Consider the following 21,791-nt stretch of genomic DNA (forward strand, 5'->3'; position numbering starts at 1 on the left):
CAGACTTTTTTAAAAAATTCTAGAAAGATTTTAAATGTATTGAAATGTTTAAGAAATAAAAGTATTTTAAAATATAATGGGAACTTTGTAGTTATAAAGATATAAATAAATACAGGCTTGTGTGACAAAAAGACAAAATACCATGTAAATGTCTGAAAGGGATTTTCCCCTCCCTTGAGTGTCTGCTCCAGTAGCCATGAGAGAGGAATATTTTTTCACGTACAGCTAGTAGAGGACATAGGGTGGGGGTGGGGGAGCCCTCCAGAGATCAGTTTGTGCTGTGGGTCTGGACAGAGATAATCCCATTTCCTCCCTTTCTCTTGGAAGAATTTGTTACCTTTGGCTCTGGTCAGGGTAGCTGAAGCTGCTGGGAGGACAGTTCTTTTGGTTACCAACCTGAGAAGTACTTGCTGTTTGCTACTAAACTGTTTGGGATTTGAACAGTTAGTTAAAAACAAAAGCTTGAAATTATAGGGGTGGGTGAACCTGTTCTGCTTAATTTTCGGTCCATTCACATTCAAATGTTACAGGGTTTTGTATTCCACTTGGGAAGGACAGGACAGAAGGAGAAGTCAGTTGCTGGAAAGAATTCAGCGTGGAAGCTGGTCAGAAGAAATAAAAATAGTGAGTGGCAGAAGGCAGGAAGGAAAGAGAAAAACTGCGGTGAAAAATAGCAGTGTATGTATTTATTATATATACCTCTGTGCACAAACACTTTCTGTATAATTACTTGTCACTTGTCTCTGAGAAACAGGAGAAAGTTTAGTTCTGTTATTTCTTTATAGGATAGGTTTTATTTTAACTGGGTAGGGCTGTTTCACTTTTTTGAAAACAGTTTCAAGGGCTAGGAAAGTAGAGAAAGGGTTAAAGTGACAGGGAGAACCTCAGGGAAGAAAAATTATTTAATTAAGACCCAGATGTCTGACAGATTTGCAAGCCTCTGCTTCTTACATAGTTTTCCTTCCTTATCTCTGGCTTTCCCTTTCCCCTTGTTCCAGAAAACTCTTCAAATTTGGAAACTTTAGTGGACTTTTTTGCTGGCAGATATTCATGGAGGAAAGATATTATGGATATTATGGTTAAGTAATAGATACTCACAGTCATTCTAGGGCAAGAATACTTGATTAGCCTTTCTGTTAAACTCATCCACTGGAAAAATACTGTATGCTTTGGAGCTGTACAATATTTTAAATATTAGAGAGCAGCTTGGGTTGCTAAAGGCATGCTGTTGTTTTACAGGAGAAGAAGGTTCTGGTCCTTTTCTGTTTCTATTTTTCTGTGTAAATCAAGAGAAGTCATTTGACTGTACCATCTTTTAACTTGCACTGTTACATTGCACAGGTGATGTGGCTGTATTAAGATCTAAATCATGCTAGCCTACTTTCCTGACTATTTCTGGCAATTCTGTCTGCCTACGGGCTTTCCTGTTGAGAAGCCATTGCCAGAGGAGGGGGAGTGGGGGTACATCCAGCTGTATGGCAACTACAAGCTACTGTTTAGGCAGCAGGACCCTGGAACTGACATATGTCGTGTACTCTGGAAGCTTAAATCACTCTGGTATGTAACAAGCTTAGAGATTTCTAGCATTAGAACACAAAATGAAACTATGCAAAAGCATATTTGTTTGCTTTCTATTTAGATTCTTGACCAGTAATCATGGAGGAAAGTTGTAAAAGGTCCATAAACCCAGCTGCTGTTGAAAAATTGCTTCATTTTCCTCCTCGTCTCTGTTTTCAAGTTCTTATTGTTAATTGGGTAGCAGTATATCTGAAGACACTACTGGACCTATGTATTACAGAATTGAAAAATAGTTAAATTCAATCTCTGATGACTTTTATTCAGCACAGAAATAAATGCAGTGTAAAGACCTTTGTTTGATGTAGTCCGACAGAACTAGAAACAGAACACAAGCTAAAAATGGAATGGAAGTGATACCTGTACCTTGCTCTCAAAAATATGTTTTTATTGCTTTTTTTATTGCCTATCTAAGAACATAAAAAAGAAGGTTATCTGGTATTCAGCAGAATATGACCATATGCTTTTTCCCTTTCCTACTTGCCTGCCAATATCAGAAATCTTCTGTCAAACACAAGTGGTGACATTGCTATCTAACCAGTCCTGAATTGGTTGTTTAGTCTACAACTTTTGAATTTTAACAGACTTTGGTTAAAAATTCATTCTCAAGTTCACAGGAGGCAGTAGAAATGAAAGATATCACTGGTCAGGTCATGGCTTAGGTGACTAGAAAGTCCAGCACTTACTCTAGCTGCTCTCCTGCTGCAGTTATATTACTTCCTTGAAAAGAAATGAAAAAAAGTTACCTAGCCTAAGAAATGCAAAAAATGGAAAAATGGTCTCTAAGATTGTGGAAACCATTGGTTGATCCAGAAAGCAGTTATCTTCGCTTTTGAAGAGTATTTTGCCGCATCACTCTCAAAAATGAATATATAAAAACCCTGTGTTTACTTAATGCCATCTTTCTGGCCTGATTGAATAGCAAGTTGTTTTCAAAAGGCTTCAGCCATACTCCTGCAACTTGAAATCCTTCAGCATCGATCTCTACTTTAACACCTACCTTGATATATACACAAAGTAGAAGCATTTCTCTTTGCAGCATTTATGTAAGAGGTGAATATCATGGATTCATTTTAAAGAGGACAAATTTGAATACATAAAGGTGGGTTAATGTAATTCCCCAGCACCAAACTGGGATGACTGTCAGAGCTGGGAGGGGATCCTAAATGTTCCAAAGCCTGATCTTTGGAACTGGAATAACCATGTCAGTTTTCCATGTAGGTCAGTCCCTCATAGCTGCCCAAGGCTCATCTGAGGAGCTGAATGCTCTCAATGTGCCTCACAATTGTCACTACATCCCTGCATGTCCTACTGCACATTATGCCTGTATGGATTTGACTTGCTTGCAATGGCTCTGTCTTCCCACCCCAACTAGTAACAGGTTCACAGGAGCCATGTTCTCAAGTCTTTCAGTATAGCAAATATTGTGCAAAATGAGTGAGATTGCAAATTACATTCAGTTAACCTGAGATATTGTCTACTACCAGGTTTCTTCTAACCTGTTGGCATTGAGGTAGGACACCACAAGTTTCCATGTCTTCCATATTAAGTCTAAGAGCCCCAGACAGATGTTTTGAATATCCTACAGCATCAAAAATGGCACCAAGTATCTGCATTTGGATAATTGAATGCCTTCCTCTGTCCCTTCTCTGCAGTTTACATAGGTCTGTGTTGTATTTAAGCAGTTATGGTGGGTGGTGTGGTCTCTACTTTGGTGCCATACCAGAACTCCCAAGAAGTGTTCAGAGAAACTTGGATCAGATTTATCATTTACGGACCCACAGGTAAAGCTCCTTTGACAATAACAAAATGGCAGCTTCTCTCATTGCAAATCCCTTGTCTTACCACCAGTAAGGGTGGGTTTATTTTTATACAGCATTTCCAGCTCATTTTATCAGAGACATTTCTCTCTTTCTTAGAATGTAAACTTTCTCATAAATGTATGTCTCCCATGGCACTAATTTGGTAAAATGCTGCTGTAAGTTTCATTTTGTCTCCAACTGCGCAAATGACTGCCAAGGAGTAATTAGGCGTTGTAGCCTGAGCTCAGTGGAACATTAAATGCTGTAGTTTAGTAGTCACTTTGCTTCGTTCTGTGCTCTTGCACAAATCTCTGCTAATCTACATAAATAATATGTGCGCAGGCTTCCAGGAACCGTGCACATTTACCATTTTGAGCTTGGGCTGCATGCTCACCGGTGATGTATTTTTAGCACCTCATGTTTTAACCAGGAAGGCAGCATAAAGGTTATCAAGTTCTTCCCTAAGTTAAAAAAAAAAAAAAAAAAAAAAAAAAAAAAGAAGGAAAAAAAAGAAGAAAAAAGAAAAAGAAAAAAGGCGCATGTATGAGAAAATACCACTGGTAATGTTTATCTAGAATGTAAAACATGGTATTGAAATAACTCATATTTTTCTTGGCTTCTGGCCAGATCAGCTGTCAACAAAAGAAAAGTGTGTAGGGTTAGAAGGGAAGAAGGCTATGGAAAAAAGAAAAATTGAGGCCCTTTTGTTTTCCTTTTCCTGTGAGAAAGAGTCTTGGTAGGCATATTTGTAAGTCATGTGAGCTACTGGAAACTACCAGATCTTCACAAAACACATAGCCCATTCTAAATTCCCAGTGGTAGGAATTTTAAGAAAAGCCCTTGTGATTAATGCATACCTTCCAGCTTGCTTTGTAGGTGAGTTTGGAGATGCATCAAACAGTAGCTCTTTTAGAGATTTAGAAATGCAAAAGAAAAGATCAGCTTTTTCTGAAGCTCCATCTGTAAGAGCAAATAAGAATCCTTTCATTTTCAATGCATTGTTCTCTTTCCTTCAGAAAAATTCTGTAAATTGGATAATATTATCCCAGTTGTCTAAGTAATGAAATTGAAGCAGAGATTGAGAAGCAAATTCTGTATAGCCACTGCATAAGTGCCCAGAGGATAATGAAAGAGACCACTGCTGACTGTTGTGCCCAGCAAGGAGAGGATAATTTTGCTATGAGGAGTCATCAAAAGATTCCCACTGATAGATGTGAGAAAAGAACCGGTCAGTGCAGTGCAATGGACCTACACTCTGTGTTTGAAACCCAGGAATGCTTGTTCCCATCCCAAATATGTTTTTCAAGATAAATTTCCCATAAAATTCTCAACCCTATTGTTTCCTGTAGAAATTCCAGCACGGACGACCTTAGTAGTACAGATTTTGGCTGTATTATAGAAGAGCCAGGCAACAGACAGGAAAATATAATGAGGTCCCAAAAGGGTTGTGAGCTGGCACAGCCTGCATGAAATTAAGTCTCGTGAGTTTACAGATTTTTCTTCCAAGGCTTTGGAAACAACTTCTCCAGAGTAGGTCAGAGAACAAGTCTTAGTGTGTGTCACTTACTTACCTCCAGCTGTGTGCAACTATTCTGCAAGACCAACTTTGTAAAGAAGAAAGTGGTATTTGCTTTCCGTGATGGATAGACCTGTTGCTTAGCTAGCACACAGTTTGAATGGTTCTCCCATTGGAAGTGCTCTCTCTGAGTTCGCAAATAAATTGTTTTAAAATGCACTCAGAGGAGAGTGTTTTTAATAATTTTATGAAACTTTCCACTGCAAGAGCAACATGAAATTCCGTTAGTTCATTCTTTCTGCCATCTTCACATTGAGAGCTTTGTTAGCCAGTCTTCTCTCCCAATTCAGATGCTGCAGTAAGTGTAAATCTTTTTGTCAGATTGCTCAGATGAGTAATCTCATTGATTTATGGATGTGTGTGTGTGCGTGTATGTGCGCCTCAGGGTACAGAGGGACTGCAGTCCTACAGCGCCAGGTGCCTGCACTGGAAACTTCAATTGGTTTGCTCCACCATCCTCGTAATCTGTCAGGAGGAAAACTCAGTTCACCATGAATCTTGCAGTGTGGATGTTGAGCCTGAGCATCATTAGATCACACTGGCTTGTGGGGATGTTCAAGGCCTGTCAAAGCTCAGGGCAGTGGCAGATGTTGGAAGAAATTTTATTCCAGTCACAGACCACCCTGTCTCCTCCTCTGTATTTAAAACAACCAATTCTGATTTCTGTCTTATATTCCAGTTTAGGAAGCCTCTTAGTCATATATCAAGCGTTGTTGTCTTGAACTAATCCCATCTGTGTATTCAGATACACAAGAATGTGCATATGACAGTTTTGGAAGGCTTCCTTGGAGGTGTATGTTGTTGTTTTCATTGATGCCGCATACATGAAGTCAGCTTCGTATCTGCCAGGCATTTTAGGTAAAAGTAAAAGGATCAGGCTGCAGGACTACTACAAAAGACATAAAGGAGAGGTGAATGCTAAATAAATAATGAAGTGAAATAAAATAAAATACCTGATGCTTCAGCATGTCCTTTCAGTTGCTCCTTGTATGAGCAAGGGAAAAATCAAACAACAAGGTAGCAAAAAATGAAGCTACATTGTTGGACAAAATTTAAATCAATGTCAGGAAAATACCCCTGAATTTTTTATTCAGATTACTATCTTAAAGGGAAGAAGAAAAATGGCATTTTTCAGGTAGCGTTTGGTACACTAACATAAAAATCTGTCATCTGTTACTGCATCTGTGCAGTTAAGGGTATGATCTTGAAAAGGGCAAATCTGCTTCACTCAGCTAGAGTTAGTTTAAGTGTGGCTAGAACGGGGAGCTACTTTTTCAATAGGCTAATTACAAGGGGAAATCTTAGATACAGTGTCACAGACCGCAACATCTTAAATTTGGGTCAGGTAAATGGAAGAAATAAATGGTTCAATTTTAAATTAGAGTTTCAATGATTTAGATAAAAATGTTTTGCCAATCAAGATTTTCCTCTAAGAAAAAGGAGGACTTTGTGTACCAGCTTGCCATACAGGTGGTTTTTTGTTGTTGGTTTCTTGTTGTTTGTTCTTGCTTTTGTTTTTTAATTTTAGCGGGATTTTTTTAGGATTTTTTTGTTTCATTTTCTTTTTCTTCTCTTCTTTTAATAAGACAAATCAACACTTGGGACTCATTCTGATTTCAGACTTCTCTTAGGTCATTGTACAGTTTCATCAGTTTTCTGGCAAAATCAGGTCCCTAGATGTGTTTCATTAGAAACTGCTTTCACTCCCTCCGCCACCTCAAGATGCAGAGTGATTGTCTAACAGTACTTTGGCTGTATTTATTTTTCATTGCCATGCAATTTTTATTTAATTAAGGTGCACATATATTGTTACAGTGGGTGCACGGGATGTTTAGTGGTCTGCCTTAAAATTGTATGGATATGCACAACCTTTGTCCTGGCATATGCTGTGTTTCTGCAATCCAGCTGAAGTGTGTACTTCACATTGAAGCCATTTCTTTGCAGGCTTTATTAATCGAAATTTTTTGATTACCAGCACACTGGATATGCTCAAGCACCACCGAGATCTTTCCTAGATGTGGATGTGTCAGTATGCTGGTTTGTGTGTAAGCCTACACAGTTTTCATACTTTGGGGAATGAGTTTCAGAACCCCAGTGGGAGCAAAGGGGCTGAAATTATAGTGTATTTCAGTGCAAAGTGAAAGTGGAGTGACCCAATGATTTTCTCCTCTTTCCTTTAGCAGGCAAAATGAAGCAATGGCTTTGGCTAAGCATGAGAATGAAGATACAGTCATTGCAGCACAGCTCCAGCAGACTTTGGCTGACCTGGATGAAGATTTAGAAGGTAGGAAAGTGTGTGTTACCTCTGAAGTGCAAAAGACAGAGACACAGCCAGTGGATGCAAAATCAGGCTGTACTCTTGAGACATCCTGTGTGCTTCTCACTGAGATCACAGGGAACAACTCAAGAGTGTGAGGTAGAATGTGGTCTCCCCAAAGTGCCTCCTTTGCTTCAGGAGCAGACACCCTTTACAGGCTCTCACTGAACATTTTTCCATCTGCATATCAGATTATCATTGTATTTCAGTGTCTTCTACCACAAAGAGATGAACAGCAGTCAATGGACACATTTTATAGGCCAAATTTAGCATTATTTCATTGACTTCAATGAAGCTAAATCAGTTATGAATTTAGCTCTGTGTTTAATGAAGAATCCCTCTGTTTTTATTTTATCATTATGAAGTGGAAAAGGATGGAACATTTTTGTACCCAGTGTCTCTTCTGTGTTAACAGGCACATTTAAAAGTTAAAAATGGAAAAACATGAAACAATGGGAAGAGAAAAAATGTCATATTGTGCTCTTCTTTTTCCTACAGTGAATTAAAAATACTTCTCTCTTATTGGTCTGTCAACAAATGACATTGATTACTTCTTTTTTAACTTCCCATCTTCATTGTAATACTTCTGCAATGGACTTGAGTCTGATTTTAGTTCTCAGACACAGTCATTCCTTAGCTTGTGTTGTAACCTTTGATTTATACCAGCAAATTTGAGAGGATATATAGCCCTCTTGCACAATGAGGCTTCTGGAGTCACTGGTAATAAAGGGTGAGAAGAATGGAGAAAAAATAAAAGTACTGTGTGTTTGTTTGCTTGCTCAAGGAAATCCTTCAGCTGGGCTGTTATTACTAACCAGGTCTGGGAAACATTATTTGGAGCTGCTTGCTGTTTCTTAGAAATGTTTCTCCTTTGGAGTCATGTGGTGAAATGTTTATCGCTTAGATAAGTTAGTCAAAGATAAGGTATGAACAATAGATGAAATTCTGCTTTCAGCTACATATGTGTGTTTCCCACTGGCTGAAGCAGGAGGACTGCAGGAATATTTTGCCGATCCTAATCAGCAAACAGACAATAAGAAGGACCCAGACGTCTCCTTTTTTTGTAATACAGGCATAAAAAAAAAGCCTGTTACTTTAAGTGCAACTAAAATACCCGGTTTGCTTAAACTTGTACTGGCTATTTGTGTGATTTATAGTCACATTGCCTAAATACTGCCTATATGTAACATTGTATGTGTATTTTGCAGCCGTGGATGATGTCAGTAACTCTGACTCCGACTACACCAGTGAAGCCTTGAACCCATATATAAGAAAAGTTGAGGCTACCCAAGATGTTTCCATTTCTGTTCCAGTGACAATCATAGATGATGCTCCAGAAGTTAGCACCTCTAACTCTGATGAAAATCAAGAGATGGAGATTAGGGTCTCACAGAATATCTCAGCTGACTCTGTTAATGCAAGAAATTTCACAAATATAAACAACAATGCAGGTTCCTTTGATAAGGGACACACAGATGGTGGAGCTGTATGCAAGGACCTAATGTATCAGCAACCATCTGAAAATGAATTCATTCACTTGCCTGTGGAACAGAGGAGAGATATGTTTGAATCTCTCACATCCTCCTTTGAAAAAAGAAATGAAAAGAACTTAAGACTGGAACCTTCTCCTAAACATGGTGTGAAGTCTGAGGAATGCAAATCCAAGCTAAGTCCATCTCACTCCAAAGCCACAACTGAAATCAGTACAGCCAAAGAGAAGCTGAATCCAGTTAACGAATGTAGCAGCAGAGAGAGATCTCTGAAAAAAAGTAAATCAGAGTTAGAAATCAAATGGCCACCAGCAAAAAAAACAGAGGTAGAAGTCCCATCAACACCCACATGGTGTCATCGTGCCCAGAATTCAGGATCAAACTACGAACCTAAAATGGGTTTGACAACCTTTAAAGTTGTCCCTCCCAAACCTGATGTAAGACATTTTGATAGAGGAGTTTCACTCTCCACTGGTGCCATCAAGATAGATGAACTAGGCAATCTTATAGGCCCAAACACCAGTGTTAGTAAGCATGTACAAGGTTCTTCTTCTGATGAAAGTGAGGAAATTCATATTGGGAGGGTGAAGGCATTCTGGAGGTCAAGTTCTATGGAAAAACAAAGCGATGACTCTGCTGAGCATTTTCCTAAAAAGTCAGCAGTCACCACAAACTCTAAGCTTTTTACGATAAAACATGAACACAAACCTGTCTGTCTTGCAACTCCAAAGCCTGCAGCACCACAAACTGTTACTACCCAGGTAGCTGAAAGACAATCTGAGAATGAAAGGACCAAACCAGCTCTTTCAGCTACACAGTCCCAGGTAACACCATCAGCAGCCCCAGCCATTAGTAAGGACAAGCTGGAACTTCCGTTCGTAAAGCCACACAGGAGAACTTCAAGTCAGTATGTTGCCTCTGCTATTGCAAGACACATCAGTGCAACTACCTTTAAATCTGACACTATGGAATATAATGAGAAAGATGAAAACAAGCAAGGGGCAGAAGAGGTTAAGAATGAAGCAGAAGTTTCACCAAAAAGATGTATTATTGTGGCCAAATACAGCCCTGTGGAAACAGAATCAGCAGAAACAAGAGAAACGCTTTCAAGTATTTTTGCTTGCAGTCAGAAAGCTTCCCACAGATTTACACCTGGTGATAATTCTGGCATGGAGTACAAAGTAGTTAATATCAGGGCACCAAATCAAGCAACTCCTGTGAGTTTCTATAAAAAGAATGCAAGTGTCCCATTTACCAAATCCTCTTCAAAGGATAACAACAGTGCAGAAGATGATCATGGTTTAAACAGCAAACAAAGTGTAGCAGAGAAAAAGACTGTGTTTGACCAGAAATGCGAAACTTGGACCCATACTAATTCAGCCTCATCTCTCAAGTCTCCTGATCTCCAAGGAGTCCCCTTCTCTTTCACCTCGTCTTTGCGAGTCACTAAATGGCGTCCTGCTAATGGTGTAGAAGTTAGTCCACCTAAAGCTTCACCTGAGCTAAATGGTGCAACAGCAAATGCAGAGTCTGAGCAGGAGGAGAAACCTGATGATTCAGATGTTAATACTGTTGGTGAGTTGGATGTTAATGTGCAGACCAATATTTTCGGACCAAAGAAGAAGTTCAAGCCTGTCATCCAGAAGCCGGTTCCAAAAGACACATCATTGCACAGTGCCCTTATGGAAGCCATTCAAACAGGAGGGGGAAAGGAGAAACTCAGAAAGGTAAAGTGGTAACCTTTTTTAACCTGATCAGACTGCAGAGCCCTATATTCACCCTGTCAGACACCAGAGGTTTGGTAACTTGCACAGTTGCTGGTGAGCTGGAGGACACAAGGCATTTGAAAAATTTATAAAGGCAAAATGCAGACCAAGCTGGTGCTTATTCTGCACATCCTGTGTATTATGCAACATAATGGGTGCTGCACTAGCTGAAGGAGGCAGAGGGTACATAGACACAGATAAATGAAAGGTAATTGAGGTTAGTCTAAGAGCCAAACCCTCATTTCAGTGTGTTATGTAAAAACAGGAACACACAGCATGGAGAAAACTTGTGAATACCTGCAGTGACAGAAAATTCCATTTTGTTTTACTAGGGGGTAACAGTATGCCACTGACTTCATGCTCAGGGAGTATGGACTGCATCTCTAAGTATAGCATTACTATCTACACATACCCTTACTGTTCAATGTGAATAAGGTTTTACAAGCACCCCAAAAAAAGACAAACTGATTAGTCTTCATAGTTTGCATTCTGTTACAAGTGATAAAAAGTGTTTCCAAGGTATCTCTAAGTAAATATCTAATGACAATGTGAGGTTTGTTCCCTTCATATTCTAGGTTTCAAACAGTGCACTAAATGGCAGTCACAGGAAACCCTCATACACTGAGCCAGAGAATGAGCGCTCAGCCCTACTAGCAGCAATTAGAGGCCACAGTGGCACCTCAAAGCTAAAAAAGGTAAGGAATCAAGATTGTAAGTGATCTTTGAAGTGCAGTCTTTTCCTCCTGAGTATTTTGAATAAACCCAAATATCCCACAAACTAAACGTTGTGCTGCAAAGAGAGAAGTTGAGGGGGTAACCATATCCCAGAAGACCAGATCTGACTTAGGCAGAGAGCGTAGCAGGTTCAATCCTATTCTCTGCTATAAAACTTTTAAGTCTTTCAAGTAGTTTGCTTTTAGCTTAGAAAGAAGCATGTAGAAATCCAAACCAATTACAGGGAACGTACATAGAGGCATCAAATACATAGCATCAAATGTTCATCATTTTCACATTTAGGTGGGGTCTTTTTTTAGAATGATTTTGGTTGGAAAGGACTTAAGCATTATCTAGTTCAGGTGCCTCTGCTTTAGGCAGGGGCATCTCCCATTAGAGCAGGTTGCTCAAGGCCCCATCCAACCAGGCCCTGAACACCAGAAGCGGATGGGGCATCCACAGCTTCTCCGCACAGAGAAGCTGTACTTTAAAAGTTTGCAGTTGGATTAACATATTTGCATTTCCTACCATACATATCCAATCCCAGCTTCCTGAAAACACACTAGGGCTTCTTCACACATGCGGTTTATCTGCTAACATGGTGCAAGTTGTATGCAAGTAATTGATGTTGATGTTTCATCAACATTCACCGCAGCAGGACGATTCCTTCTCTCTGAAAGATTTATCTTATCATTAAAGCATCTCTTATTCCTAATAGCCAAAACCTGCATTGTTCTAGCCTTAGTTTTCACTCAGTTGACTAATCCGGCCAAAGATGTGTCCTTGGCAAGGAGGTCCCCATTTCCCTCGAGCAATGACTCAGTTCATTAGCACATATCCAGATAGCTGGCATGAGATAGAAAAATTCTCTTGCCTGTGTTAGGGAATTACTTCACCCCTCAAATATCCTACTGCCCTTGCTGCAGGTAGGGCACAGCTTCCTCTGAGCCTGTGAGCAGGATGTGCTAAGTAGCAGCAATCTTCACACGTACTTAACTGCATTCTGCATTCATTAGGAATAAATAGCAATTTGTGTAAAAGAGGCTCTGACAATGAAGTCATCACAGAGACTTTTAGGAATACTTTCCTCTGGCAGAGAAGTTTTTGCCATGATTTTAAAGGAAGTTGCCTAGAAACCGTATGCTTTTTCACACTGTGTCACCTGTGCTAGTTAAATCAGTGTGTTTGTGCATGCACAGGGCGCAACACAGATGTGCTGTCCCTTTCATGTTGTCTCAAATGTTTGCCTTTTACCTAACATGACATGATGCTCATATATATACTGTGTGTATATATGTATGTATAGGGAAGGAATTCAGGAGCTCTCTGTGGATTATTTTAGGGGAGATGAATCCTTGTAATTTTTCATCACAGAAGCTCTGCCCTGAAGTTTGTCTGAGAAATGAATTACAATGGATCTGCTTGGAAACATTTGGCCCATAGTACTGAATTTCCTAATAATTGCTGAATCATTGTAATTACTAACAATTCATCATGATTATTACTTGTAAGGGTATTAATGGCAAAAGTATCTCTTGACACGTTTGATGGAAAAACTGGCTCAGTCTGAAAGACTGTCTTCTTTGCCTGCGTGCATTTAAAGTAGGATGAGTTTTCAAGCTGGTAATTTGTGCAGAAATTTTAGTTTCTGAAATTCCACAGAAACACACTTGGAAGAATAATCAATTGATTTCATTCTCAGTGCTTTCATGTGGCTCTCTCTGGTCTTTTTTTTTTTTTTTTTTTTTTTTTTAAAGTATGGCTGGAAACTTTAGGTTTAATGGCTTTTTTTTTTCAGTGAAACTATGTCTGAGAGCTCAGATCTGGAAGAGCTTCCCTGTCATCTGAGATTATTTCTGTGCAGCGCAGACTGCAAAAAGTAATCATATTCCTGGGTGGCTACTGCAGGCATAATATATCTTCCTTGATTCCAAAACCTTTGTGGTTGTTTCCAAATTAATACCAAGTCCAACTTTCTCTCTTACCTTACATGCCAAGAAGAGTTACAGGATGTTGAAGCTCACAGTAAATAAAGATTGAGTTTCTGAGACAGACTCAATGCCAAGTTCTCGATGCTGGTAATCAGCCCAGCTGAGTGATGTGAGTGAGTAGTAACAGATGTTCAACCCCATGAGCAAACAAAAGTTCTGCGGGTTTTGCATCATCCAAGAAAAGTGAAATCGGGGTACTGAAAGTGCATCAAATGTCAAATAATTACAGTTTTACAGATATTAACCACCTTCTTTCAACTGCATGTTGAGCAGATCTCCTCACTGGCCTCCCAAGAGCTGCAGCACTTTAGGGATGCAGAACGGTCTTTGCAGAAGGCAGAAGATCTTCAGGAAGAGCAGTTGTGTATCCCACCTGCCCCTGCCCAGCCACCACCACCACCTCCTATTCAGCTCTCAGGAGCAGCTCCTAAATTCTCTGCCACAGCTTCAGATAATCCAAATGAGGCAAGGGAAGCCCTATTGGAGGCCATTCGCTCTGGTGCTGGAGCAGCAAAGTTAAGAAAGGTAAATGTACTTTTATATTTTACCGTGGATGAAACAACCTATGCTTGCTGTGTTTACAGAACCATTTTTTAACTGTTCTAGGCACAAATTCCTTTCTTCCATCAGAAGAAAGTACATGAACTATTTCCTCTAACTGAATCAAAAGTCGGGAATGTATTTGAAACCTTTGAACAGTTAATGAAACACATCCAAGCACATATACAACCATGTGAACAGACGATGCATTTTATTAAAGAGACCATCAAGAGAATTACTGTAATTTCAAAAGGCATTTTCATGACCTTTTCATTCTGTATTATCTGAGATAATACTGGATGTCCTTTATACAAAGTGAGCCTAAGTAACATCAGATATGAGACCCTGAAGTGAGTATAAATAAGTGTTCTCTCCTAATTTCAGTAGTGTGTCCTAGACATTGATTCCCAACACTTAAACCTTGATCACATGTGCTGAGAGCTGTTTGTAAAACTGTGAGGTCAATTTAATGTCTGCCTGAACTTTATTAATTGAATGATGTGTGTGTTTCACTTCTGAGGTTAGATGAGAATCGGTTAACTCCAAGATGGCTAAATGCTCAGTTGCCTGTGTGTGATTTTTGGAGTAGCTTCACTTATCTCTTTGATCAAAGTTTGTTCTTCCCAATCTCAAGTTACACTGTACTTCCTGGTAAAGAGAAGCAGATCAATTGTCCTGAGTGGAAGCATCCCAGTATTACACTGCAGTATCCAAGAACAGACTTTCATCCAAGGACTTAAGGGAATATAGAAAAGCAGATGTAGTTTTCCCAACACATGAGTTAGCTGATGCCAACCATAAATGTGTAAAGAGACTTTAACCTTGCTCACTGGTCCTCTTTTAAATAATTTAAAAGTGTGCTCAAATTTTAACATCCAAAAATTGTCAAAAAAATCTGGTTTCTGACAAACCATAAATTCCACAGACATACAAATGGCACAAACAAATCAGTGTTTCAGGGAAATTTACATCAGCATGTTCTGATTACATTAGGAATCTGGATGTGCAGCTAATTTTTCATGCGAACAATTACATCTATGTTATGCATACGATTCTGAGGAGGATCTGAGTTCACACTTGGTTTGTTCAGCTTGGAGAAGGTTGAGGAGCAGCCTCATTGGAGTCAGTGGGTTCCTTGAGGAGGGCAGCTGAGGGGTGGGCATAGTCTCCTCTCTATGGTGGCCAGCAATAGATCCCAAGGGAATGGAATACACCTCTGTCAGGGGAAGTTGGTACAACAACAGGAAAAGGTTCTTCACTAAGAGGATGGTCAGCCGCTGAAATAGGCTCCCCAGGGAAGGTCACAGCACCAAGCCTGACAAAGTTGAAGGAGCAGCTGGACGATGCTCCTAGTCATATGGTTTAGTTTAAGGCAGTCCTGGGAGGAGCAGGGAGTTGAACTCAGTGATCTTTATGGGTCCCTTCCAATTTGAGAAAATCTGATTCTGAGACTACAAATTATGAAGAAGTCAGGCCTTTATTTCCCCACTTCACCAACTGACAGAAAAAAATGGGACTTGGACATTCAAGGGTACTTCATGCAATTGTTTTCTAGATACTTCCAAATTTCTTACTCTTCCAACTTCATTTTTCTTGCAGAAGTCTCTGAGGGGACCCATAGCTCTACTCATGAAAATAAGTCTTTATCATATCTTTGGGATTTATTTCAAAACACTTGGATAACCAGTGCAGGTCATGAAAGTACACCACCAGATAGACTGATGTATTCTGCTAAATACTGTGCCTGTCTTGTATCATTTCCAAGACAGAATAATTTTTGCTACTTTTGACATTGAAACAACAGAAGAGTACATCTCATGATATAGGTCTCTTATGAAAATAAAAGAGAGCAGTGTTTTGTCCAAGACAGAGTATGATTTTCTTATTACTGTGCTGTCCTTCCAGATATTGGATATGCAAGCTAGTCTTATGTATGCCAAAGTCATCATGACACTTTGACATCTGAGATCTCATGCCCTTGATAACTGATTGAAGTAAAAATGTTGTCAGATTTCTGAAAAGGCTTTCTAGCCAGTGTGTTTCAATATCTCTTCTAGTTTTATGCATTTTATTTAGAGCCAAATTCTGATCCTTCTCTGCAGCTGGACAACTTGTGACAGCAAAAGTTGAATCCGTAGAGGAGAAAGAATACATAATAGCTGAATATCAGGGTTTTCTTCCTTTACCCATGTCTGAGGAACACTGAGGTTTTTTGTAGGCAGTGACTGACAGGTTGTTTTGTGCCAGGACTGTAGCAAAGTTCTTTCTTTGTTTTGCCTCCTCTGTCAAAGTTCTATGATGTTGTGATTTGGAGACATGAGCACAGCGCTGGTTTTGGCTTTGCTTTCTGGAAGATTTTGGTTGCAGCAACTAGACAGTAGAGTAGGTAGCTCAGTTCAGTAATGGCAACTGTTTCTTTTCCATTGTCTTCTCAAAGTCTTCTGGGACAAAGGCTTCTGACAGCAAAGTCATTTATTTAGCTAATATTGTGGCGAACTGGACAAAATCTGTGTTGCTGACAGCAACGTCATTTATTTAGCTAATATCGTAGAGAACTGGGAAGAATCTGTGTTGCATAATTATGTGTGACTCGGTGCTTATTTTTGTGGGGTTAGTTGCAATGGAAGTCAATCAAACACAGCTGTCAGGGGAAGCAAGTGTAAAAAGCAACCAATTGCCTAGATAAGGAGCATCCCAACAAACATTTGAGCTCAAGTAATATCTGTGAAATGGCAGCTCCTCCACTCCTCCCCTGATTACACAGCTGTTTGCTAAAGTCATGAACTTTAAGGTTAAAAGATTCGCTATGCAGGAAATGAGGAAAGAAGTTGCTGCATGCTGACCTTGCTTAGCTGAGAGTCAGGGTCTGCACAGCACAGTCTCTAATTGGGTCAGCCAAAAGAAACCAGAGCAGAAATAGATGCTTGAGGGAAATGCCAAGTAGAGGTAAGATAGTATATGCATAGCTCTCCTCACTCTTCCTTAATCCATTTTTTAGAGTACTGTGCCTGTTTTGGCAAATAAATCACTCTTTGTTTTGAAGAAATGACTTCTGTTTTATTGCACACTGTTGCTGTCCACAGTCTCCTGAAGGAAAATTCTTGCAGGTGCCAAGCCCAGTTGAGCCTTCTCAGTCAAATGGTTCATCCCCGGTGCAGGGCAGTTCAGAGACCTGCCAGAAAGTGGTTACACAACAGACCCTACCGAAAAGAAAGGGAGACACAGATGTGTTACAGGATTGGGATGAGTTTACCAACCTGGAGAAGATCTGACAATGTGCAAGGAAGTAACCCTTTTCTTCAGTTTTTGAAATGGTCTGTCAAGGAACCTGACAGGTGTCCAACACATCCAAAGTATAACAGCAAGTCAGGGAGGCAGCATCAAATAAAGCCACCAGCCATGATGGGTTCCCTGGTGCCTTTGGTGGTTACTTACAAGAAATGAACCTGTCTCACTAGCAAGGATGGCTCATCCCCAGCCATGGGGTCTGCCCTAGGTGCAAAGGAGAATCAGTTGATCTGGGAAGTAAACTGAGACCAAATTTTGGCTAATTCTCAAAAACATTTTGTTCTCTGGACAAAACTCAGGCCATAGAGCTGTATCATTTAACGTTCTGATTTTAAAAGTGAACTAGTAGTTTCCTTAAATTGTGTCAAACAGTGTCATATAGTTAAAATCTATATGTGCAGTTTTTAACTTCCTATTTGCCATCTCATAAAATGCAAAATAACATAGCTAGATGTCTGAAATTCTCTATATCAATGCATGTGTATTTTTGTGTTAATGTAACTTGCCTTGGGATTTGCCATGATTATTTGTGAGAAAAAAACCCCGTAACTACACATGCAAATAACCCGTTAGATGTGTAGCTGTAGGTATAGTTGCAGCACAAGTCCATGCAGGATTAAAAATCTTTCTCAACAAAAGGAAACTATAAAAGTTGCTTTAGCTTCTATGCCATACACTCATTTTAGGTGGAGTTGTACCGAAGGATTTGGTAGAAATATTGCAGGGGAATGTGTCTGCACTTGGTGGGGAAAGCAAGTTATATCTCTGAAGAACAGGCTGTTGCCCTTGATAAAGTGATTGCTTTAGACCATTTTTTAATGGTGTGTGTAAGGGAAACTCTGCAGATTCCATGCATTTTCCAGTAAAGATTGGAGCCTTTTCTGTTTGTTCACTGAGATTTTAAAAATTAATTTGACTCTATCACGGTTCCCACAAGCATTCATGGTGATGTTTGGCATCAGCATTAGGTCACGTCAGTTCTTGATACGTGCAGTGTATCATTCTGTTGGCAATCAAAGGAGCCAGGTAAGATAATTACTGCACCAATTGCAATGAGTCCCTGAGTTCTCTGGGATAATTTGGACTTGGTTGTCAACAAGTAATGCATTGATCAGAATTATGGCATGTTGAGTGTCTTCTGGGAAGCATGGCCTAGTTCCATACCTTTGTGTCAAGCAGTGGACTATTCTTCTCACATAAGCAGAGAAGTATAATTGTGAATGAACAAATACTGTTTCTTATCATCAGTATCTGTGGGTGCAGTGAAAGAAATTACAGACTCAAAACCACAGTTGATGTAGGCTTTGGTATGCTGGAAATGGAGCAGGAAGCCCAATGATAAGGTTGGCCAAGCTTGATATACAGGTAGTCAAATGAGCTTATAAAGGAATTCTAGTTCCCATGCACAGTGAGAGGCAGGCATTTGCATACTGTTACTCTCTTTGAATTGGAAGATAAAACATAATTTGAACTCTTCACCTTGCTAATAATTTATACCGTGATCTATTTTTTTCCTTAAGAATAAGAAAAATGGAAATAATAAAATGGAAAATTCAGACTTGATCAAATGCATTATTCCTGTTCAGCTTTTGTGGTGACCTTAATGTATATCTCTCTGATAAAATCAAAGCTCAGTAAGTTTGAATTTGGAAGAGCACCTTAGCAAATGTATTTAAGCATATGCATAGATGACCTGAGGAGTGGGAAGGAAGATAAGCATTTGTTTAAGTGTTTTCCTGAATCAAAGCCACTGGGAGTTTCCTTCATTCAATCAGGAAGCAAAGTACTCATCAATTGATTTTTATGGCCAGTGACAGCTAACCAATACAGAACAGATTTTGATTGACAGATGTTGCATACTTGGCAGCCTGGGCTTCTGTTCATTCCACAAAAGGAAGGAATTTCACAGAAAAATGCATCACCTATGCTCCAGAAATAACACAATTGCAAACATGATACCTAAGAATGTATGAGGTGTGGGGTTTTTAGGGAAGGATAGCACTTTTCATTAGACCAAGTGATATAGCTAGGAAAAAAAGCAGATAAGCTTAAGTAGTCTCAAGGAGCGGATGAAGAGACCAAGCTTGAGAACAGCCCCATGGGAGAATGTTTGGTTAACAATGTCAACAGTAGGAGGTTTAAAAATATCTTGAATGATCATGTGCTTTTCTTTGTTACAGGTCCCTCTACTCGTTTGAATCATATAAAAAAGAATAGGTCGCTGGAAACTCTAACCCCGTATGCACCCATAATCATCATTCAAAGTCTGAAGTGGCAAAAAACATCAAGAAGTTTAGTTTATTCTCTTGACTACAAGCCAAAATAAGTTGTAGTTAATTTTCTGTGTGTTCCTGCATAATGTTTCTAAGGGGAAAATATGTTGCTCTGCTGTAAAGCTTCTGTGCCAAGGAATTGTGTTTTGCCTCTGAATATTTAAGGTTGCCAATAAACTATTCTTGTTGGCAGGTTAATAAGAATATAAACACTGTGCAGTCCTGTGTTAATACTTAATTGTATTTATGGGCAAAACGAAAAGCTTTGCTAGCTATCTGAAAAGTAATACTCATTTCCAGCTGTTAAAAATATGTAACTATGTCAAACTATTTACTTGCTTCTTTTTTTGATTTCAAGAAGAGCTGTAATCGATTAGGGTGAAAACCAGAGTAAAGATCTATAAAAACCAATCACAAGAAAAAAGTTATGATACCTAAATTGTCATGTGCTGGGGTCATTGGTTTTTAAAATTAAATTTACTTTGTCTCTCTGCTGGAGCTCTGAGAAAGCAGGCAATCAATAATGAATGTGAGACAGTGTCTATTGAAAAGTTACTTATGGGATATGACGTATAGAATGCTAATGTGCGGAGATATGCTGAACCCTGGTAACAGACATGGCACTTCAAAAATATTGAGCCACCTTAAAGGATCTCTATTTGCAACAGACTGTGAAGGTTATAAATAAGATTCAGAGTATAGAGGTCCAAGATGTAGAATTCATTCTGCACTGTAAAATGAAGTGGAGCTGGTTTGTATCAGTATCCAGGACTTTTGTGGTCTATATTTCAGGTCATGCATAAGTTGGCCCTTGGTTTCTAATTCATATGGCTATCATATGTTGTCTCACAAGTATTTATAGCAGTATCTTTTAAAAATGTTCACTACTTTGGTATTTGTTGTTGTACATATTTTGAAAATATTTCGTTAAATTGATTAACTTAAAAAGGACAAATGAAAATGCTTTTTCACATTTCCTATATTGTAATGAAACTGAAGAAGAGGAAGTTTGTATATTTACATTTTTATAATCACAGACTACAGTGGTGGCAGATTTTTTCTTTAAGCTGGAATTTAAAATGTATAGCTACGGACTGTTGAAAGCACGAGAATATTTAGCCATCTGCATTTAATGTGACTATATATTATATATTGTAAAATATTGATGTCTGTTAGTGCCACGAATAAAAACAAAATCAAAACCTGACATGACTTTAAAGGCTCTTTCTTTGGTTAAATATTTTCCATTTACTGAAAGAAATTAGAACTAGAAATGGACTTTACCACCAAACCAGTATGCTGTGCTCAGTATCTGAAGTCTAATGTAAAATATCTCAAGCCAGGAAAGTGCCAACAACTAACAGTTTAGAAGAGCAGTAAAAATCACCAGCTAGGATCAATATGTGAGTTATATACATTTCAACAATGATGGAGTACTGGTAATGTTCCATTTCCTCATTAGGGAAGCTTATATATTCAGAATTAAGGTGCTCTGTTGCACCTAGGATAAATAAGATCACCTCTGTTGATTGTGATTACCCTTCTTTTGCCTTCAAAGTCTGCTCAGTGTGCTAGAGATCAGAAGCACTGACATTGAAAATGCTATCACTTGAAAGGATTCTGTCACTCATAAGTTTGATGTTGTAGATGTTCCACACAGCAGCAAATACTTCTTTGGCTGGCAGCTGCAAGGCAAATTTCAGTGCACCTCTGCTTCTTCTTGTTTTTAGTGTTGCCTGAAGGTCCTGGGTGCATAGCCCTCCTTCCTAACACCCTTTTAGTGTAATAAGTTATATGAGTACTTACTTTTCAATGTAAGGAATTCAAAACTGGTTTTTTGACAATAACATCCTCTGGGCTTCATAATGTAAAGGTTCTGGTTCTGGGTGCTGGCACTATATAGAACTAAAGTTTCTAAATTTTATTCATAGATAAACTTCTGAGTAAAAGCTATAAAAGCAGCTACAAGATAAGAGTCATCCTCACTTTGACAGAGAAAAAAAAAATTACAAAAACCCTGATGGCTCAGTCCCAACTCAAACTGAAAATGGAGGGGGAGTTCAGCTACCTACAGTAGGAAGCATAGGCTGGGTGTTCATTCCCTTCTCGTATTAATGGGAGTTGTATCTGCTCTTAAACTATCATCCAGGGGCTGTTGAACTTTTGGTAGGAGCTCAATTTAACCCCAGGTGAATGCAGATTATACTGTCAACCCATTTATAATGAAGTCTACTTATGGGTATGACCCTTCCATATAGTAACTTTCTGTTCATGCTTTTAGTAGTAATAATGGTTAGCTTATCCTGAGTTAAAAGAAAAACCCTGAAATGCATCTGGTAAAGACATGGCCTTCTCAGCACATAGTATTTTCATCTATATGTCTGCTCTTACTGTCCCACACTGTAGTGCAGATACAGCCAGTGTCTAGAGATGTACATGTTGCCCAGGTTACACCCTGC

The 21,791-nt window shown here is 39.1% G+C and overlaps 1 protein-coding gene across 1 annotated transcript; it reads left to right on the forward strand.

Annotated features, from left to right (window-relative positions):
- Nucleotides 1-634: 634 nt before the first annotated feature.
- On the forward strand, nt 635-20,539 carry LOC136291010 (protein cordon-bleu-like). The gene is made up of 6 exons (XM_066185563.1): nt 635-678; nt 7,137-7,237; nt 8,479-10,487; nt 11,102-11,221; nt 13,505-13,756; nt 19,240-20,539. Exons 2-6 carry the CDS (start codon nt 7,150-7,152, stop codon nt 19,255-19,257), a joined length of 2,487 nt encoding a protein of 828 aa, XP_066041660.1. The 5' UTR covers nt 635-678; nt 7,137-7,149; the 3' UTR covers nt 19,258-20,539.
- Nucleotides 20,540-21,791: the final 1,252 nt, after the last annotated feature.

This window comes from Chamaea fasciata, unplaced genomic scaffold (genome assembly GCF_029207755.1).
Source record: "Chamaea fasciata isolate MVZ Bird 193981 ecotype frontalis unplaced genomic scaffold, bChaFas1.0.hap1 SCAF_1, whole genome shotgun sequence".
NCBI lineage: Eukaryota > Metazoa > Chordata > Aves > Passeriformes > Sylviidae > Chamaea > Chamaea fasciata.

Coding starts and splice junctions, on each gene's coding strand:
- LOC136291010 (XM_066185563.1), top strand. CDS start 7,150: ATGGCTTTGGCTAAGCATGAGAATGAAGATACAGTCATTGCAGCACAG. Junction 7,238..8,478: donor CCTGGATGAAGATTTAGAAG/GTAGGAAAGTGT, acceptor TGTATTTTGCAG/CCGTGGATGATGTCAGTAAC. Junction 10,488..11,101: donor GAAAGGAGAAACTCAGAAAG/GTAAAGTGGTAA, acceptor TTCATATTCTAG/GTTTCAAACAGTGCACTAAA.